Below are 22,687 nucleotides of genomic sequence, written 5' to 3'. Positions count from 1 at the left end.
TTATTACATTGGAATGTAACTTGTATGTTCAAGAATACCCATGCATGGGTGAAAATGGGCGCATTCGAAATAGCAGCGAGTAGAGAGAGACTGACTGATCTACAAATCACTCTCAATGTTATTTGTAGATCAGTCAGTCACAAATTACCCATGATACATCATTCCCGGTTTTGATGCTTTTGACCGCGGTCATGTCTAGGGATCCAAAAATTTACATAGCCATTCGAGTCGCGTTTGGGAGAATTTTTGCATTTTAGTGTACTCTAATTATTTCAACCTGCTAACGTTACGTTAATTATCCTAACATGCTATGAAAGGTCACTGCTGACAGCAGCGACACTACTGCAGTTCATCCAGGTTTGAACCTGAAAGTATCTGTCAGAAAGGTAATCAAACAACATATACATTTGCTTGGTATCTTTCTTTTTATGTACGAATGTTAAAATACTATTTCATACATGGCTGCTTTTTAAACGAATCAAATTACCTAGTTAACGTTAGCTAACGGGTTGCCTGTTTTTCTTTTACTTGGCCAGCGAGGGAAAAATATAAACACGTCCGTTAGCTACCTAGCAAAAGGTAGTAAGTAACAACAATTGATTAGTAAGTTAACTAGCGAGCTTGCTAGTTAACTTACTAATCAATTGTTACTAACTACGTTGATGGAAGATACAGGTAACGTTAACTGCCAAAATAATGGAAACACCGAGTAAATGAGGGATACCAAAGTATATTGATTTCTGATTTAATTAAGCAATTAACATCCCACCATGTGTAACAGTAACTTTAAACCGTCCCCTCGTTTTATTGGTCGCATAACGTTACACATATTTAGCAGATGTTATTGCGGCTGTAGCAAAACACATGCAGTAATATCTAACCATACACAAATCTACAAGTAAAATAATGGAAATAAGAAATACAGAAATATTTGCCAGAGCAATGTCGGTGCGGAGTATAACGTTAAATATGTATGTGGTTGTGTGTGCGTGAGTGAGTATATGTGATTGGATGTAAAATGCTGGGCAAGCCATTATTTTCGCAATTTTTGGCTACCATGCATGACAATGCCCCCATCACTGAATGATTTGATGAGCATGAAAACGATGTAAACCGTATGCCATGGCCATTTCAGTCACCAGATCTCACCCGATTTGAACACCTATGGGAGATTCTGGAGCGGCACCTGAGACTTTTTACACCACCATCAACAGCACACCAAATTATGGAATTTCTCATAGAAGAATAATGTCGCATCTCTCCAATAGAGTTCCAGACACTTGTAGATATGTCAAGGTGCATTGAGGCTGTTCTGGCTCGTGGTGGCCCAACGCACGTTATGTTGGTGTTTGTTTTATTTTGGCAGTTACCTGTGGTGTTAGCTACTTTAGTTATGTAGCTTGTAAGTTCAAGTTCCATTATCTGCTATTATTGTTGCAGGAAGTATAGGCTGTCTATAATGTTACATCCTCAGTGTGTGTAATTTATTTATTTTGCAGTGACAATACTTTCGCGACAACATGAATGAGGTAAGTCTGTACTCCTTCCCTATTACTCAGACAAACACCTCTTTCCTCTCCCGTTGTCTACTGATGTGTGTTTACACTCTTCTGTTGCTTGACTGTACCCTACCCATATGCATCCAGGCTGAGCAAGATAGAATTGAGATCCCTGATACCAGATGCTCCAACAATACAAATGAGGGCACAGCAGACAGCAGCAACACTTCACGCCTTGAGACCATAGAGGTGCTGGAGAGCAGTGAGTAAAGGCCCATATACACTCCTCTCCATAAGTATTTGGACACTGAATCTATTGGGAAAAAATACAGTACCAGTTAAAAGTTTGGACACAACTACTCATTCCAGGGTTTTTCTTTATTTTTTACTATTTTCTACATTGTAGAAGAATAGTGAAGACATCAAAACTATGAAATAACATATGGAATGGAATCATGTAGTAAGCAAAAAATATATTTGAGATTCTTCAAAGTAGCCACCCTTTGCCTTGATGGCAGCTTTGCACACTCTTGGCATTCTCTCAACCAGCTTCATGGGGAATGCTTTTGAAACCGTCTTGAAGGAGTTCCCACATATGCTGAGCACTTGTTGGCTGCTTTTCCTTCACTGCGGTCCAACTCATCCCAGACCATCTCAATTGGGTTGAGGTCAGGTGATTGTGGAGGCCAGGTCATCTAATGCAGCACCATCACTCTCCTTATTGGTCAAATAGCCCTTACAGAGCCCGGAGGTGTGTTTTGGGCTATTGTTCTGTTGAAAAACAAATGATAGTCCCACTAAGCACAAACTAGATGGGATGGTGTATCGCTGCAGAATGCTGTGGTAGCCATGTGGGTTAAGTGTGCCTTGAATTCTAAGTAAATCACTGACAGTGTCACCAGCAAAGCACCCCCACACCACCACCTCCATGCTTCCCGGTGGGAACTGCACATGCAGAGATCATCCGTTCACCTACTCTGCGTCTCACAAGGACACGGCGGTTGGAACCAAAAATCAGAAGTTTTCCACTGGTCTAATGTCCATTGCTCATGTTTCTTGGCCCAAGCAAGTCTCTTCTTAGTGGTGTCCTTTTTAGTAGTGGTTTCTTTGCAGCAATTCGACCATGAAGGCCTGATTTCACACATTCTCCTCTGAACAGTTAATGTTGAGATGTGTCTGTTACTTGAACTCTGAAGCATTTATTTGGGCTGCAATTTCTGAGGCTGGTAACTCTAATGAACTTATCCTCTGCAGCAGAGGTAACTCAGGGTCTTCCTTTCCTGTGGCGGTCCTCATGAGAGCCAGTTTCATCATAGTGCTTGATGGTTTTTGCAACTGCACTTGAAGAAACATTCAAAGTTCTTGACATTTTCTGGATTGACTGACCTTCATGTCTTAAAGTAATGATGGACTGTCGTTTCTCTTTGCTTATTTGAGCTGCTCTTGCCATAATATGGACTTGGTCTTTTACCAAATAGGGCTGTCTTCTGTATACCACCCCTACCTTGTCACAACACAAGTGATTGGCTCAAACGCATTAAGAAGGAAAGAAATTCCAGAAATTAACTTTTAACAAGCCACACCTGTTAATTGAAATGCATTCCAGGTGACTACCTCATGAAGCTGATTGAGAGAATGCCAAGAGTGTGCAAAGCTGTCATCAAGGCAAAGGGTGGCTACTTTGAAGAATCTGCTACATTATTCTATTCCATGTGTTATTTCATAGTTTTGATGTCTTCACTATTATTCTACAATGTAGAAAATAGTAAAAAATAAAGAAGCCTTGAATGAGTAGGTGTGTCCAGACTTTTGACTGGTACTGTATATATTCAAGCATTTTGGATTTTGAGAGCTGGCCGCCCAGCCAAACTGAGCAATCTGGGAGAAGGGTCTTGGTCAGGCAGGTTACCAAGAACCCGAGTGTTACTCTTACAGTGCTCCGGAGTTCCTCTGTAGACATGGAGAACCTTCCAGAAGGTCAACTATCTCTGCAGCACTCCACTAATCAGGCCTTTATGGTAGAGTGGCAAGACGGAAGCCACTCCTCAGTAAAAGGCACATGACAGCCCGCTTGGAGTTTGCTTAAAGGCACCTGAAGGACTCTGACCATGAGAAACAAGATTCTGTGGTCTGATGAAACCAAGATTGAACACTTTGGCCTGAATGCCAAGAGTCACATCTGGAGGAAACCTGGCACCATCCCTACGGTGAAGCATGGTGGTGGCAGCAACATACTGTGGATGTTTTTCAGCGCCAGGGACTGGGAGACTAGTTAGGATCGAGGGTTTGAGCCAAGTCTCCTGCATGTCATGACTGTGCTAGCCCACCTAGCTAAAACCCATCGAGAGGAGCTCAGGAAGCTAACAAGTCTTGTCTCCAGCAAGGCTACTCATTAAAAGAGCCACATCGGTCACATTTCCCCCACTCTTTGACCTTCTCGTTGAAGAGACCTATCCAAGTCACAGAACCCATGCCTAGGTTTTAGCTTAGCAGGCTAACACAGGCTTAACCTATGTAACGCCGTTTGGGTCTTTGCGTGTCAAAAAAGATACACGTCAAATAACACTGATGCGTTTAATTTGACACATCAAATAACACTTTTATATTATAGAATGTTGTGTGTGCTGAATTTGCACGTGAAAGCCAAGCGCCACAACTACGATCAGTAGCACTGTCAAAGCTGTACAAAAAAAAGTCTGCAAACAAGCATACACCGGCCACGACCGATATGTTTACAATACCGCGTTGGTAATAAGGCATTTTGTTCGACCGAATGGGCAAATGTCTGTGTGAGCATTTGAAATAAGATCAGGCAACAAAATATCTGTGATACAGATGTTACTAGAAACTTCTGGGTAGCTAGCTAACTTTAGCTTGGTAGCTAGCTAGCACCAATGCAACCAGCCTAAAAACAATGACCAGTAGAAACTGCAGTAATTTTCACTATTCTTAGCAATGATTTCAAATCAAATATTATTTCTCACATGCGCCGAATACAAGTGTAGACTTGTTAGGAATCCTTGTAAGTATTAGCTAGGTAGCCACTTGTTGTTCGCCTATTGAAATTGAACTTCAGTTCATGAAAATAACTAGCCAGCTACTTAACCCTGTTGCCCAAAGCTAACGTTATAAGCGGCCAGCTAGCTTCATCTGTAGACTTGACCGGACCGGGTTATGTTTTGTGAAGCTAGCCACAATAAGGATTAGCCACAATAGTGGAATTTGCGGTTCGCTTTCAAAATAAAAGTACCTATTTGAAAGTGACGCGAAGGTTACAATTGGTGGAATCATGCCATATTTAGACTAGATAATGTTGGAATGTGGAGCAATGAAATGGGGTATCAGTCTACTCGGTGACACCCACAGAACACAACTGAAGAGTTTACGCAAATATTAGCATTGTAGCTGTTATCGTGGGATTGTGACTGTGTGATATCACCTCCCCAGTCAGCCTATTACGTGTATTGACATTAATTTTGCACTGTACAATTTAACCTAAGGATTGGGGATCAATGAAATGGAGTATCAGTCTACTCGGTACCCACGTGCTTTTCCCCCAATATCCTCCTCAGTTATCAGCAGTGGTGTAAAGTATTTAAGTAAAAATAATTTAAAGTACTACTTAAATAGTTTTTTTGCGTGTCTGTACTTTACTATTTATATTTGACAACTTTTACTTTTACTTCACACATTCCTAAAGAAAATAATGTACTTTTTACTCCATACATTTTCCCTGACACCAAAAAGTACTCATTACATTTTGAATGCTTAGCAGGACAGGAAAATGGTCCAATTCACACACAAGAGAACATCCCTGGCCATCCCTACTGCCTTCTATCTGGCAGACTCACTAGACACAAGTGCTTCGTTTTGTAAATCATGTTGGAGTGTGCCCCTGGCTTTCCGTAAATAAAATTTAAAAAAGTAAAATAAAATAAAATAGTGCCGTCTGGTTTGCTAAATATGATGAATGAAATCATTTTTTATTTTGATACTTTAGTATATTTTTGCAATTACATTTACTTTTGATAGCTTCACACAGATGGGTCCGACCACCATTAATCAAATAACTTTCTTTATAAATTAGCTGTATTTTAGATGACACCTAGCTAGCTAACTATAGCTACTGAAACAGATTGTCGTTTTGCTATGTTTTTGGGGAAGAACATTGTTTGCATACATCAGCTAGCTAGCTTTTTTATGACCAGCACTGTCCAGACAGAGCTTGGGGAAGGGCAGGTGCGCGGGATAAAACTTTACCAGCGTCATAGCATACTTCTCAATGAATCGTTGTGACATGAAATACGAGTGATGGTGTTATCAATGTGTAACTACATTAAAAAATATATATGAACGTGTTAAATTAAATTGTGACGTGCAGTCATTTTCAAGTCATGATTAGTTAACAAGCTTATTTGACTCGTCAAAGTGTTATTTGACGTATCATTTTTGACACGCAAAGTCCCAAACTGCGTTCTATATTAACCCAGTCAGTCACATGTTACCCTTTATAATTACTAACTTTGCAAAAGACTTGAAACTATGCCTTCAGGTTGCTCATCACATAAGCATGGATCACCAAACCATGCTCTTTTGATGAGTAACCTTGCTGGATCGTGAAGATTTGTATTGGTGTAGCAGATGGGGATCTGGGATACTCGCTTTTTAGACAAGTGTTGCCCCTTATATAATTGAAGAAATACATTTTTAATAGTGTGATAGGCTGGAATGCTTCAGGAGGGCGGTCACGTGTGTTTTCGAGGCATAAATCCTGAGTTTGAGTCTGTCCTTTACAGTGGTGCCACTGGACTTGGATCTACAGTTGTGCTCAGCTCAACCACTGAAGTTGTTGGGGGCCGAATGTCGCAGATGGGGATCTGTGAAACTCAACCATCAGCTTGAAGTGTTGTCCCCTTGCACAATTGAACAAGGCCTTTTTCAATAGTGTGGTGGGTTAGAGTCCGGGGCATACAATACATTTTTGGTCCACCAGCCACTGTGGCAGGTAGATTTAAAAATCTACCAGCCACTCAGATTTACCAGCCAAAATATTTCAAAATTACACAAACTGAAGTCTGAGCATTCTTTGTAATGTTTCTAAAACAGTAAATGTACTACTATGGTATATTGAATAATACATTTTTTTGTCACCTGAATCTTTCATCTGTGATATTTTAGTTAAGACAAATGTTCATCTGCCCCTTGTAAGGGCAGGAGGTTACCGTCGTTGTGCGACTCAAGTCATGTTTGTGCCTGTGAGATTGTCTGACTTGTAGAAGCATTGTCTTCTCTTCCCTAGCGGTTTGCGTAGTTCTTTGACTTTGCAATTAATTTACCAGCTTTGAAACACAACAGCGGAAATACTTAAACTGCTACTGTGGCATTTATTTTACTATAAATGTGATCATACTTTCTTTATTGAGAAATGCCCTGGTTGGAAATCTTTAGGAGGGCGGTCACGTGTTTCCAAGGCAGATCCTGAATGAAATTCTCGATATGAGCTGAATGAGGGGGAAAGCAGTACTCTATAAGCAAGCAGCTTGTTGTCCTTTACATAAACTTCCTGAACTTATCCCTATAGGCTTTAGCTAAGTGGGCTAACAGTCTTGTGACATGCAAGAGACCTGGTTCGAACCCAGTCAGCCACAAGATTTAAATAGGGAGTGGAAAGGTTATCCTAAGAAGGGCTGTGACCGGGCTTTTCAACTATACTGAACAAAAATATAAATGCAACAGGTTAAGTGTTGGTCCCATGTTTCATGAGCTGAAATAAAAGATCCCAGAAATGTCCCATACGCACAAAAGTTGGCTCAAATTTTGTTAACAAATTTGTTTACGTCCCTGTTAGTGAGCATTGATCCTTTGCCAAGATAATCCATCCACCTGAAATGTGTGGCAAATCAAAAAGGTGATTAAACAGCATGATCATTACACAGGTGCACCTTGTGCTGAGGACAATAAAAGGCCACGCTTAAATGCACAGTTGTCACAAAACACAATGCCACAGATCTCTTATTTTGAGGGTGCACACAATTGGCATGCTGACTGCAGGAATGTCCACCAGAGCTGTTGCCAGAGAATTTAATGTTAATTTCTTTACCATAAGCCTTCGTTTTAGAGAATTTGGCAGTATGTCCAACCGCAGACCACGTGTAACCACGCCAGTCTAGGACCTCCACACCCGGCTTCTTCACCTGCGGGATCATCTGAGACAGGCCACCCGGACAGCTGATAAGACTGAGGAGTATTTCTGTCTGTAATAAAGCCCTTTTTTGGGGGAATAACTCATTCTGATTGGCTGGGCTTGGATCCCCAGTGGGTGGGCCTATGCCCTCCCAGGCCCACCCACGGCTACGCCCCTGCCCAGTCATGTGAAATCGATTTAGATTAGGGCCTAATTCATTATTTTCAATTGACTGATTTCCTTAAATTTAACTGTAACTCAGTAAAATCCTTAATTGTTGCATGTTGCGTTTCTATTTTTGTTCAGTCTATTTTCTTAGACGCCAAATATTTTTTTGTGACACTCCCTTCTAACGCTCCCTTCTAACGTGTCCTGCACGGCCTGTGATCATCATAGAGGGGAGACAGAAGGCATGTCCATGTTCCAGAGTCTTCATTTTCAGGAATGTGGTCATAATAGCTTATTGCCAAAACAGTAAAAACACTAGAGCCAAATTCATAGAAAGAAAATGAATGCAATATGCCACATTGGCTTCAGAAACCGCCAGAAGCTTCTGTTTACCACAGAGAGAGTTTGATCTGTTCTCCTCTATCTTTCCTGGCTGGCATAGTACCAGGATGTTGTCTCTGGTTTTGAATCTGAATTCATAGAACTGAATGCATCTGAGAAGTTGAACGTATTAAACTTTGATTTACTTAAATGATAGTTTGTTAACTTGGAAGACAGTGAATGCAATATCTACCATATTGGAACTTAATATATAAATATTGAATTTGAATATTAAATTAAATGCTAAATTAATTCATTTCTGTTTCAAATCATAAAATACAAGATCAATTTCTGAATTGAATTATTCAATTAGTGCATTACAAATTCAAACAATTTCTGTTGGCACATTTTTCATACATATGATTTACTGCTTTTAGAAATGAAAGCACTATGTATCTAGTCCCTCCATTTGAGGAAGTCATATGTATTTGGGCAAATTCACTTATAGTGTATTGAAGTAGTCAAAAGTTAAGTATTTCAACCCATATTCCTTGCCCTCAATGACTGTCAAGCTTGTGACTACAAACTCTTTGGATGCATTTGCAGTTTGTTTTGGTTCTGTTTCAGATTATGCTTTGCCCAATTGGAACTGAATGGGGAATAGTTTGAGTCACTTTTATTGTAAATAAGAATAGAAGATGTTTCTGAACACTCCTACTTTAATGTAGATGCTACCGTGATTACTCATTATTCATGATTATCCGTAATCATGGTAGCATCCACATTAATGTAGAAGTGTTTAGAAACGTATTGTATTATTTACAATACAATTTACTCCAAAATGACACAATACATTATTCACCATTCAATTCCTATTGAGCACAACATAATCCGAAACACACCCAAAATAAACTGCAAATATATCCAACAGTGCTTTCATTTCTAAACGGTAAACAGATATGTATGAAAATACCCTCAACTAAAAGGTGGCTTTGTACTATCGCCTCATATGAAACATTTGATCTCAAATTCACAATGCTGGCGTATAGAGCCAAATTAAAAGTTTAGGCGTCACTGTTCAGATAAATACAGTGGCGTATACCAGTAGGCTTTTTTGTCTATGTATGCAGGTGTGATTGTCTCTCTAACCCTTTGACAGGTGATCCCTTGGTTGCGGAAGAGGAAATGGTTGATTTGACCTATCAGGTTTTTACATCATCTTTTGTGGACCTCACGAACAACAATGACTCAATAGTGGTGAGTGCAAATCTGCAAGTAGCCAATCGCATTTAATTGTCACTTTTCACATGGTGTATGTGTGAATTTTAATATTCTCTTTTGCTGTTTCATATTGACTCAATTTCCCTGGCCTTTGACGTCCATTGCAGGTTGTAGATGAAGGTGAGTTTTTCTCTGAATATCATCATCATTTAGAAATGTGATTTATATGTTGAGTTGAGGCTAGTGTTGAATGCCTTTTGTGGGTCCAAAACAAGGTCCAAAGCGAAGACGTGACTGGGAAAGTTACGTGCTGAGCAGTGATGAAGAAGAGGCAGCTGTTGTTGTTCCTGACAGTCCAGCGACAGCCCCCCTCTCCACTGCCCCTGAGCCCAGTAGCACAGCCAGGTGAGACTGATCAGACCATCCTGCTTACCTTACTATAACCTATACAATTGTGACTGTAGCCCCACTCTAAAGGTGTGGTTAAAATGCATGGATTCTGTTGTTCACAGATCAACCCCAACAACAATCAGTTGTCCCATCTGTATGGACACGTTCGGAGAGGTAAGTCAGACTTTCACTTTTCCCTTGATGTTAAGCCTCTGGAAATCAGTGTAACTGGCTGTTGTGTGAAGCATTAATTGTATGCACCTTGTAAACAAGCTTCTGCTGCACCCCTCAGATAATTGATGGTGGGAGAATGCTAGTCTCCTCCCAGTGTGGTCACCTGTTCTGCAACACATGCATAAGTGACTCACTTGCCAAATCACAGACATGCCCAACCTGCAGGAAGAAACTGAATCATCAGCAGTATCATCAAATTTACATCTAATCTGTGTTCCTCTTTAACATATTCTGATTGTTGGAGCTTTTTGCACATTGCTTGATGGTTTGGTTCTTTGTTTATTTATGGTTAAATGGTCTTGTCATTTATATCTTAAATTTGCACAAATGGGATTTTTTTTTACTGGCCACATGCGGGTTTAACACATTTGAGGGAGGAGAATGTAACCAATCATACACGTCATTGTACGATTGCCTCACTGTACACTATGAAAGTATATTGTGTACAACGTTTTCATGTAATAGTTGTTGTAAATGTGTGTTATGCCTGTGTTTAGACCATCTAGATTACATTTCACTGTTGTGACCCAAAGCGTTCTTGAGAGCTCAAAGAAACTCAACTATTTTGTTTGTTCATATGTATTGTTTATAAATAAATAATTAAAGTATTTGTTTTTAGCCCTTTCTGTGTGTTAAAAAAACAGAACAATTATTTTTTATAAATATTTATTGGTTCAGATATTGGGGTGGCAGGTAGTCTAGTGTTTAGAGCGTTGGGCCTGTTCCCCGGTAGGCGTCATTGTAAATATACATTTGTTCTTAACTGACTTGCCTAGTTAAATTAAATAAATTGGGCCCCTGTATAGTATAATGAGATTTGCAACACACATTGAAAAGAATGGGGTGGGGAAAAGTCGAATTCAGGAAGTAGTTTCACTGTAATGTTTGCGCCTAGGAAAAAATAATTTAATTAAAGCATTGTGTGTGTGTATATGTTCATTCAGTTTGGCTGGAGACATCAAGGCCAGCTTGATTTTCTGATAAGTGTTTTGCGGTTGCGCATTAAGTTGTTACGGAAAACTCGTAAGTAAAATCACATGATTTGTGTCTTGTCATATGACATTGATGAGGGCGACAAGCAACCAGCGACTCACTGGACTTCACAAAAAGAAAGAACCCTAAACTGTCAGAGATGAAATTCTTAACTTTTTTGTGCCGATAATATGTGGAGTATGGAATGTTGGGGAGTTTTGTCTACGATTGCTGCCGCCTGTCTGTTAGGTAAGGTTTGTTGTCTTAGCTAATCAACAATAACGTTAGCTTTAGCAGGCAGCACTCTGTTTTTAGATATCTAGATATGACTAAAGGCAATTTGTTTACATGGGATTATTTGAGGTACCCACTTGTGCCAATGGCACTGTAGATACCTTTTTTGTTTGTAAACTTTGTCAAGACAGCTACACCATATGTCACAATTTTGATTTGATTTGACATATTTTACAAAACGTGATAACTAATTGAATGATTCAAAACGTTCATAAATGACAATGCAAAATTACACACTACTTTGCAACTTTGTTGCATAAATGCAGCTATAAAAGTTTAACATTCCACTTGTCATGTTAAGACATTTTAATATTTTATTCATCAAGCACTTCAGCAAAACTGTAAATTACCCAAGCAGTTCCCAATGCTCTGGCAATCTAAACGCAATAGAATATAATGTACAGTACACACAGAAGGCCCTGGCCAACTCGGAGCATTTTGGAGTTTAAACCAGGGGAAATCATATGACCTGGTTTTGAATAATTGCAATTATTGAAGAGGGTGTCTTTCTCTTAGCAAAGCAGCTCAGCTCATGGCTAATGTGATTACTGCGACAATAAGGTCTCTGTTTGCTGCTGCTCTCGCTTCTGTTTCCCCAACTCACTGACAGGTCAGACACCATGATACCTTGTGTTAACGGCATGTGATAATGAGACAAGATATCATGGTGTCTGACCTGTCCACAAATAGCTACATATCCTAAAGAAGACTTACTTTGAAATACTTATTGTGAAACATTGGCTACCACATTGTGAAATAGATCAGTTGGGTGTGATTCAGAATGGCAGCATCATTGTAAAATATCAAAGGAATGAGGAAGTAGACGTCTAAAATCTTTCATGTTGGAACTTTGTGCCATTCTCTGATTAGAAACCAGGCTTAAAAAAACATGTGCTTTACAATTTATAAGACCACAAATACAAAAGGGATTTGGAGAATATGCCACAAAGGCCTATTACTGATGGATTTCCCTCAAACAGTAAGGGTTGAAATCTGTGAATGCCTACTGAAAGATAATCTAATTACAGTGAGGGGAAGGTTACAGTGCCGTGAAAAAGTTTTTGCCCCCTTTCTGATTTTCTCTACATTTGCATATGTTTTAATACTGAATGTTATCGGATCTTCAACCAAAACATAATAAAAGATAAAGGGAACCTGAGTGAACAAATAACAATGACATACTTATTTCATAAACAAAGTTTTGTAACACCCAATGCTCATTTGTGAAAAAGTAATTGCCCCTTTACAAGCAATAACTGGTTGTGCCACCTTTAGCTGCAATGACTCCAACCAAACACTTCCTGTAGTTATTGATCAGTCTCTCACGTCGCTATGGATGAATTTTGGCCCACTTCCATGCAGAACTGCTGTAACTCAGCAACATTTGTGGGTTTTCAAGGATGAATTGCTTGTTTCAAGCCCAACATCACAATTGGGATTAGGTCTGGATTTTGACTAGGCCATTCCAAAACTTCAAATGTGTTGCTTTTTAGCCATTTTCATGTAGACTTGATTGTGTGTTTTGGGTCATTGTCTTGCTGCATGACCCAACTGCACTTTAGCTTCAGCTCACAGACGGATGGCCTGACATTCTCCTGTAGAATTCTCTGATACAGAGCAGATTTCATGGTTCCTTCTATTAAGGCAAGTCATCCAGGTCCTGAGGCAGCAAAGCATCCCCAAACCATCAGGCTACCACCACCATGCTTAACTGTTGGTATGAGGTTCTTAATGTGAAAAGCAGTGTGGTTTTTGCCAGGCATAATGGGACCCATGTCACCCAAAAAGTTATACTTTTGATATCTCTGTCCATAGAACATTCTTCCAAGAGTCTTGATGATCTTCCAGGTGCTTTTTGGCAAACTTGATTCAACTTTTGGACGACATGGGTCCCATTATGCCATAGAGGAAACCAGAAAGCGGACAAATACTTTTTCACGGCACTGTAGGTGTCACACGACCTCCTGAAATGTGTTAAGCCTGTCACGCCTGCTCCCGCTCCCCCTCCCTGGCGTTCAAAGGTGCCAGGCTCCCCAGCATTACTCACTCCTGCCACCATCAGTACACACACGTGCATCAGCGATTATTGGACTCACCTGGACTCAATCACCTGTTTATTACCTCCCCTATAATTGTCAGTTCCCCAGCTCCGTTCCCCACTGCTGTGTTAATGTTCGTATGTCATTGTTACCCGTGTGCTGACGCTGTTCCAGTGTTGGTACCTGTCTGTTCTGCATTAAATGTTCAACACCCCGTACCGTCTTCTCATCTCCAGTCCTTTCAAAGCCATCAAATACCAATCTCCAATGACCATTTTTCTTCTGAACCATACTAATTAGTCATTGACCCATTATTTTTCCAGAAAATCCAGCTTCCCATGTCATGATCTGCTCTATTTCCAGGGTATGCCTTTGTCTATCTAGCACATTGCTACTTAGAGAGAGGCTGGGAATATAAATGTTTTCCTGTTTCTAGAACTATTTGCTCTAAAAGTCTGGTTATAACAGGTGTGGTGGTGAGCCAGACGACAGCTCCCACGATGGTTCCTGCTGTGATGAACACCACATTCATTGAGAATGTGACGGCGACCACCAGAGTCAGTGAGACCACCACAGTCAGTGAGAATGTGACTGTGACCACACCCATGATCCTCAGCACCACATCCCCAGGCTGCTCTGCCCTCAACACCTCCACCTGTGAGACCTGTGTCCCAGGGTCCTACTCTGACAATGGTGAGTCTAGATGTCCTGCTAGCCTTACTTACCCTGGCCTGGTAGAAAGATGCTTAGTTTCAGTGAAGGGAGTGAAGGGGCAGCAGGTAGCCTAGCGGTTAAGAGCATTGTCAGTAACCCAAATAATTACTCGGTTTTGTTTCTCACCACAACCTATACATTTGGTAGAAACACAGCACAGCCAATTGATGCAGCACTGTAATGTCGTTTTTACCCATGTAACATCTATTTTTTGTGGATGTGGACACAGGAGTTGTGTTGTTGGTATATAAGCGTTGCTGTATTATTTGACTCCTGAAATTTGTCTGACCTCTACAGACTAACTGAAAGCGAAAGCTTCTTTGGCTCAAATGTAAAATTAAGGTGGTAAGTGTTGTGAACAGCACCACCTGTTCAATAACAGCCTTCTGATGTCTCCCCAGACACCCTGCTGTGTTCCTGCTGCCATGAGCCAGGGCTGTGTCTGTTCGCTGGGGCTTGCCTCCCATGTTCCAGAGGGTTCTTTCAGCCTCTGGCTGGACAACAGCGATGTCAGCCCTGCAGCCAGGGTTTTTACACCAAGTACGTCTCTGTCAACTGAGGGCATAGTTGATTCACAAACATTCTGTATACCACTGTTGCATTGACCCTCTTCCTGTTCTCCATCTCACCTTGCAGTTTTACCGGCAGCCTTATGTGTCAGTCCTGCTCCCCAGGCTCCTACAGCAACAACACAGGCTCCGACTCCTGCCGAAGCTGTTCTCCAGGTATTTATATCAATATGTTTCTGTTCTTGTTGTATAATCATCGCAATAATGACTTACTTGTTACTATTATTATATTATAGTGTGTTTGTTTTTTCATCTATGCCTACGCAGAGAAAAAGGAGTGAATAAAAATGTTGTAACAACTGATGAAAACAATCAGCTCTACTGTATAAGAGCTGGGCTTCAGTCATGCACATTCAAGTAATCCAACTCTTTAGAAATATTAAATTGGATGTATCTATTTTTTAAATGGAATGTGTTATTTTCAGGTTTCTATACATCACAACAAAATGCCACATCGTGCAGTCCATGTCAACAGGGAACGTTCTGCAAGTCAGTGGCCCTTTTGTCACCTTAGATTTGTGTTTTCTTAACTAGTGTGGTTTGCACTGCAGCGGGATCCACACAACTGGCCCTGTTGCTTGTCTGCAGATCTAACATCACATGCTCTCATCTCATGCAATGCAACTGATATTACTTCCCAAAACAGGACACACACACACACACACACACAATTGGGTTAGTAGTAGGCATTGAAGAAATTATTTCATAGTTCAGTCATCAGACATGGGGTGGTGATAGCCAGCTGTATTAAACAGTATTTTGTAAATAAGTTCTTCCCTATTCATTGCACCCTTGTGGCCGTCCCTCCCACAGCTCCTCCAGTTGTGCTCTGTGTCAGATCTGTCCTGCTGGTACAGAGTCTCTGCAGCCAGCTGCCAAGGAGTGCACACCATGTCGTCCAGGTAACTGCCAGTGCCAGCCAACAATATCAATTGTGCTATTTATAATGCATGCAGTGTGTTAAAATATTAAAGAGAATGTTTAAAATGTTTTTCTGAGAATGTTCCATTCAATGTATTATAAAGTAAATATTAGACTATGACTGTATATTAAGTAGCTCTATTCACAGATGGTTTATCTGGCACTGCATTGATTACATTTATAAACACACTAAATGAAGGCATGATCTACACTGAACAAAAATATAAATACAACATGCAACAAGATACATTAAAAAGTAGGGGCCTGGACCAGAAAACCAGTCAGTATCTGGTGTGACCACCATTTGCCTCATGCAGTGCAACACATCTCCTTCGCATAGAGTTGATCAGGCTGTTGATTGTGGCCTGTGGAATGTTGTCCCACTCCTCTTCAATGGCTGTGCGAAGTTGCTGGATATTGGCAGGAACTGGAACACGCTGTCGTACACATCGATCCAGAGCATCCCAAACATGCTCAATGGGTGACATGTCTGGTGAGTATGCAGGAAGAACTGGGACATTTTCAGCTTCCAGGAATTGTGTACAGATCCTTGCGACATGGGGCTGTGCATTATCATGCACAGGTGACTGCGGCAGATGAATGGCACGACAATGGGCCTCAGGATCTCGTCATTCAAATTGCCATCGATAAAATGCAATTGTGTTCGTTGTCCGTAGCTTATGCCTGCCCATACCATAATCCCACCGCCACCATGGAGCACACAACGTTGACATCAGCAAACTGTCGCCCACATGACGCCATACACACTGTCTGCCATCTGCCCAGTACAGTAGAAACCAGGATTCATCCATGAAGAGCACACTTCTCCAGCACGCCAGTTGCCATCGAATGTTAGCATTTTCCCACTGAAGTCGGTTACGATGCCGAACTGCAGTCAGTTCAAGACCCTAGTGAAGACGGCGAGCATGTAAATGAGCTTCCCTGAGACGATTTCTGACAGTTTGTGCAGAAATTCTTCGGTTGTGCAAACCCACAGTTTCATCAGCTGTCCGGGTGGCTGGTCTCAGACGATCCCACAGGCAAAGAAACATGATGTGGAGGTCCTGAGCTGGCGTGGTTACACGTGGTCTGTGGTTGTGAGGCCGCTTTGATGTACTGCCAATTCTCTAAAACAATGTTGGAGGTGGCTTATGGTAGAGAAATTAACATTCAATTCTCTGGCAACAGCTCTGGTGGACATTCCTGCAGTCAGCATGTCAATTGCACACTCCCTCAACTTGAGACATCTGTGGCACATTTTTAGTGGCCTTTTATTGTCCCCAGCACAAGGTGCACCTACACTACCATTCAAAAGTTTAGGGTCACTTAGAAATGTCCTTGTTTTTGAAAGAAAAGCACTTTTTTTTTTGTCCATTAAAATAACATCAAATTGATCACAAATACAGTGTAGACATTGTTAATGTTGTAAATGACTATTGTAGCTGGAAACAGCTGATTTTTTTTGGGGAAAAAGAAGGAATATCTACATAGGCGAGTCCCATTATCAGCAACCATCACTCATGTGTTCCAATGGCACGTTGTGTTAGCTAATCCAAGTTTATAATTTTAAAAGGCTAATTGATCATTAGAAAACTATTTTGCAATTATGTTAGCACAGCTGAAAACTGGTGTTCTAAAGAAGCAATAAAACTGGCCTTTAGACTAGTTGAGTAGCTGGAGCATCAGCATTTTGTTCAGTATAATTTAAGATAGTACACCGTAATAGCAGAGATTCAGTCAGTTTTAAATGGATGACATTTTAGTGGAGAAATCTGATTAGGATGTATTGATGAGATGATGTTTGGTTTTGGACAGGTATGCACAAGGCTCCCCGTCAGAGTATGTGTCAAATCTGCAGCAGCGGCTTCTTCCAGATCCGCTGGGGCCAGGAGACCTGTAACCTCTGCCCTGAAAACCACTACTGCCCAGTCAGTACCACATCCCTTACTCCCAGTAAACACCTCCAATACTGAAAGTATCATTAAGGGATTTCCTGACCAACTTGAATGACCAAGGCTCACTTCATCTGTTCCACAGAGTCCAGATGTGAACCCCATCCTGTGCCCCGGTGATGCCTTCTGTCCTGAAGGCAGCACTGCTCCAGGTTACTGCATGGAGACCTTCTTTCGCAAGGCAGGGGAGGAGTGTGAGCTGGCCCCCGTCACCATTGCTCTACTTGTCATAGGAGGAGGAGGTATGTCTGAAGAAACATGTTGAAAATATTGGTGTAGTGGAAGGAAAGTGGTTTGAACTTTAGGCTACCACTTAGATGTTGAAAACCCTTGTCAAGCTGTCATAATGAAGTGAGCAAAATAATTGGCTTCCCATATTAACTTTTTTTTTTTTGTGACCCTTTGAGAAAAGTTGTTCACTGACATGAACCTTGTTTATTTATTCTAATTGCACAAATTGTATGCATTTTCTGGGCACTACTAAGTACAAATATCCAAATATATGATTGAATTATCTTGTTTAGAGGTCATTTGATCAGGAGGCCACATCTTGTAGCAAAAACAAAGTGAAATAGAAATCATGCTGAAGTAATAATGTAGTAGTAGTAGTAAGTGAACGTTGTAGTCTTGTTGCAAACAGTCTTTTGATGTGTTTTCTTTATTTTCTCTGGTCCAGTGGCCCTACTCTTCATCATCCTGCTGGTGTTGCGTCGAAGGCGAGACACAGACGGAGAGCTTTCCCTCGTACGACAACCTCTGTTACGCAAAGAGCGGCCGCAAGGTCGATACTATGGGATCCCATGTGATGCCGAGCCAGTATACGCTGGTTGGTGAGCATGTCCCCAGCCCCATCTGATGCCTCAAATTATTGGGGTAAAATGTCTGGCTTTCAGAGCAGAATCAACGTACCTCAGCTTTGGACTAATGGACCATAAGAGAAAGCAGACTCACACCAAATCCTAGCCATGGTTTACCATGTCCATTTGAGTACTTTTGATAACTCACCAGCTCTTTCATGCGGTACATCTTCTAGATGTATTATTTTATTTATTTAACTAGGCAAGTCAGTTAAGAACAAATTCTTATTTTCAATGACGGCCTAGGACCAGTGGGTTAAATGTCAGCAATTTAATTCCTCTTTAGGTTAATTAGGGCAATGGTTTAAAGAGGCACACTGGATGGTTGAGGAGGTTTGAAAAGTGCTTGTTGAGCCTCTTATCAGGACTTTATATGAAAAGCACTTTTGTTTTTGTTTGTAAATGTTACTGCATTCATTTATGGTAGATCGAAAGTTATGCTTTAAAGATTGTTTTAAGTAAATGTTCCCCTCTTTCACAGAAATAATCTTTCCTGGTTATACAGATGAATGATATTGATGATGTGAGGTACTATGTATTATCTTTATGTTTGAAATGCATCACATAACATCTATATTCAGCATTAGCAATGTTTTTGACCTGTTCTTTAAAAGAAAAGTATATTTGTATGTTTTAAAGAAAAACACCAACTCCACTCCAGGGTATATACTGGAATAAAGCACAACTTTGCACTACTTTCAAGTGAAATTCTGTTGTATAATTACTAGCCTATAAGATGCATACTGAAGTTATTTCCATGATGCAAGTTTATTAACAAAATATCTGTAAAACCCGCAATAAACACCAAAAGGATGTTTCATGAGATGTGTGAGCAAGAAAACTAACTTTTTACAGGATCGCGTACTGATTGTCCTAATGTGGTACACCGTAGTACATTTACATTTAAGTCATTTAGCAGACGCTCTTATCCAGAGCGACTTACAAATTGGAAAGTTCATACATATTCATCCTGGTCCCCCCGTGGGGAATGAACCCACAACCCTGGCGTTGCAAGCGCCATGCTCTACCAACTGAGCTACACGGGACCGTAGTAGTTCATTGCGTAACAAAAAAAGATGGGGGACACCATGGCAAGGAACGTCTCTGGTATGTAATGCTTTGTCACATTATTCAGATAATAGCTACCTGTGATAAATTCAATGTTTTCTGTAAACTCTATTGCTCTGTTTTACAATCATAATAGCTAATCTCTTGCCTAACAAGGCGACTTTCGTGGCTATGATTACCACATTCTAAGGTTATCAAATGCCATCCCATACATACTCTAGTCTGATTAAGCGGTAGTTATACACTGAGTATATGTAACCGATGTGAAATGGCTAGCTAGTTAGCGGTGATGCGCGCTAATAGCCTTTCAAACGGTGACGTCACTCGCTTTGAGACCTTGAAGTAGTGGTTCCCCTTGCTCTGCAAGGGCCGCGGCTTTTGTGGAGCGATGGGTAACGATGCTTCGTGGGTGACTGTTGTTGATGTGTGCAGAGGGTCCCTGGTTTGCGCCCGGGTCGGGGCGAGGGGACGGACGTAAAGTTAAACTGTTACATATACAACACAGAATGTTGAGTAAAATTAATTTAAACTTACTCTACCGGTTGTCTGTGGTTTGTCCGGCTGTTGTTTACCCGATTTAGAGAGCTGGTAGGTACGGTTCGGTTAGGCACCAAGGTAAAAATGTGTTTTAAATTTGATATTCGGATTTTAACCCCCCCCCCCCCAAAAAAAAAATAAAGTGTGGATTGTATATCAGTTTTTACCCAACCCAGTATATGGCGGCAATACACCTTTTGGGATGTAGTCTGCCAATACAATCTTAAAAGGGGTTTCCTGCTTGTTTAAAGCTGTGTACAGTTCGTTAAGCGCCAGCTTGTATTTTAATTGTCCTGAGGTGGAATTTATACAGCAGTAACGATAACAGCCTACAACTCCCTCGGGAAGTAGAAGGGTCATCATTTGACCATCAGGTATTCCAAGACAGGTGAACAGTGGGTCGACACTTCTACCGCGCTGGAATAAGCACACCAGTTAGAGTTGATGAAGAGGGAAACTCTCCCCCCTTAATTTGCCCCACTGTCCTGTCCGCCAGGTGAATGGAGAATCCATCTAGTTGGATAGCTATGGGGGGTATCTTGTCTGAGAGCCATGTTTCTGAAAAGCAAAGAATATTGCAGTTCCGAGAGTCCAGTCGGTAGTAAATCTGCGATCGGAGGGGATCTATTTTATTATCAAGTGATAGTTTTTTCCCCCCATTGCCTTAACTTCTTATGGCTGCAGGGGCATTATTGAGTAGCTTGGATGAAAGGTGCACAGAGGTGCCCAGAGTAAACGGCCTGCTCCTCAGTCATAGTTGCTAATATATGCATATTATTATTAGTATTGGATAGAAAACACTCTGAAGTTTCTACAACTGTTTGAATTATGTCTGTGAGTATAACAGAACTCATATGGCAGGCAAAAACCTGAGATAAAATCCAAACAGGACGTGGAAATTCTGAGGCTGGTCGATTTTCAACCAAGATCCTATTGAAATCACAGTGAGATATGGATGAGTTTGCTACCGCTTCCACTAGATGTCAACAGTCTGTAGAACCTTGTCTGATGCCTCTACTGTGAAGGGGGGCCGAATGAGAAGGGAATTAGTCAGGTCTGCCATGACCTGACCATTCTTTGACCATGCGTGTTCACATGAGAGGGAGCTCTGTTCCATTGCTCATCTGAAGTCAATGTAATTCTCCGGTTGGAACGTTATTCAAGATTTATGTTAAAAACATTCTAAAGATTGATTCAATACATCGTTTGACATGTTTCTTCTGACTGTTACGGAACTTTTGGACATTGTCAGCTTTTAGTGAATGCGCTTCCTGACTTTGGATTTGTTTACCAAACACGCTACAAAAATAGCTATTTAGACATAAATGATGGACATTACCGAACAAAACAAACATTTATTGTGGAAGTGGGAGTCCTGGGAGTGCATTCCAACGAAGATCAGCAAAGGTAAGTGAAGATTTTATAATGCTTTTTATGAGTTTTGTTGACTGCACAATTTGTCGGGTAACTGTATGGCTTGCTTTTGTGGCTGAACACTGTTTTCAGATTGAATATTTTGTTTTGCCGTAAAGCTTTTTGAAATCTGACACAGCGATTGCATTAAGAACAAGTGTATCTTTTAATTCTATGTAAAACATGTATCTTTCATTAAAGTTTATGATGAGTATTTCTGTTATTTGACGTGGCTCTCTGCAATTTCTCCGGATATTTTGGAGGCATTTCTAAACTGTGTAAACTGAGGTTTTTGGATATAAATATTAACTTAATCGAACAAGACATATATGTATTGTGTAACATGAAGTCCTATGAGTGTCATCTGATGAAGATCATCAAAGGTTAGTGATTCATTTTATCTCTATTTGTGCTTTTTGTGACTGCTATATTTCGCTGGAAAAATGGCTGTGCATATTGTGGTTTTGTCATTTATTTATTTTTTTGTGGTTTTGTGGTGACCTAACATAATCATTTGTAGTGCTTTCGCTGAAAAGCATATTTGAAATCGGACACTTTGGTGGGATTAACAACAAGATTACCTTTAAAATGATATAAGACACATGTATGTTTGAGGAATTTTAATTATGAGATTTCTGTTTGAATTTGGCGCCCTGCACTTTCACTGGCTGTTGTCATATCGATCCCGGTAGCGGGATGCAGCCATAAAAGTTAATGCAACCGCTGTGTCAGATAAAAAAATAAAAAAAATACAATCTGCCATATTGTGCAGTCAACAGAAGTCAGAAATAACATTATAAACATTCACTTACCTTTGATGATCTTCATCAGAATGCACTCCCAGGAATCCCAGTTCCACAATAAATGTTTGTTTTGTTCGATAATGTCCATAATTTATGTCCAAATAGCTACTTTTGTTAGCGCGTTTTGTAAACAAATCCAAAGTCACGAAGCGCGTTCACTAGGAGCAGACGGAATGTCAAAAAGTTCCGTTACAGTCCGTAGAAACATGTGTAACAATGTATAGAATCCATCTTTAGGATGTTTTTAACATAAATCTTCAATAATGTTCCAACTGGAGAATTCCTTTGTCTATAGAAATGCAAATGGAACAGAGCTCGCTCTCACATGAACGAGTGTCACGAGCTCAAAGCATTCTGCCAGACCTCTGACTCATTCCCCTCTCATTCGGCCCCACTTCACAGTAGACGCCTCAAACAAGTTTCTAAAGACGGTTGACATCTAGTGGAAGCCTTAGGAAGTGCAACATGACCAATATCCCACTATCTTCAATAGGGGCTGAGTTGAAAATCGACCAACCTCAGATTTCCCAC

General features: G+C 40.7%; 2 protein-coding genes across 2 annotated transcripts; both read left to right on the top strand.

Annotated features, from left to right (window-relative positions):
* Positions 1 to 148: 148 nt before the first annotated feature.
* Positions 149 to 10,587, top strand: LOC111963034 (E3 ubiquitin-protein ligase RNF4-like). Its single transcript, XM_023986256.2, has 8 exons — positions 149 to 386; positions 1,500 to 1,529; positions 1,647 to 1,761; positions 9,332 to 9,429; positions 9,561 to 9,573; positions 9,669 to 9,798; positions 9,906 to 9,957; positions 10,076 to 10,587. The coding sequence occupies exons 2-8, from the start codon at positions 1,521 to 1,523 to the stop codon at positions 10,223 to 10,225; spliced, it is 567 nt and encodes a 188-aa protein (XP_023842024.1). The 5' UTR covers positions 149 to 386; positions 1,500 to 1,520; the 3' UTR covers positions 10,226 to 10,587.
* A 484-nt stretch (positions 10,588 to 11,071) lies between these two features.
* Positions 11,072 to 18,705, top strand: si:dkey-21a6.5 (multiple epidermal growth factor-like domains protein 9). Its single transcript, XM_023986678.2, has 9 exons — positions 11,072 to 11,238; positions 13,791 to 14,015; positions 14,438 to 14,576; positions 14,673 to 14,761; positions 15,031 to 15,094; positions 15,419 to 15,507; positions 17,342 to 17,454; positions 17,564 to 17,720; positions 18,155 to 18,705. Exons 1-9 carry the CDS (start codon positions 11,181 to 11,183, stop codon positions 18,310 to 18,312), a joined length of 1,092 nt encoding a protein of 363 aa, XP_023842446.1. The 5' UTR covers positions 11,072 to 11,180; the 3' UTR covers positions 18,313 to 18,705.
* Positions 18,706 to 22,687: the final 3,982 nt, after the last annotated feature.

The sequence above is a fragment of the Salvelinus sp. IW2-2015 genome, linkage group LG4q.2 (assembly GCF_002910315.2).
Source record: "Salvelinus sp. IW2-2015 linkage group LG4q.2, ASM291031v2, whole genome shotgun sequence".
Taxonomy (NCBI): Eukaryota; Metazoa; Chordata; class Actinopteri; order Salmoniformes; family Salmonidae; genus Salvelinus; species Salvelinus sp. IW2-2015.
The sequence above is the reverse complement of the archived record's forward strand: the minus strand, read 5'-3'. Positions and strand labels throughout refer to the sequence as shown.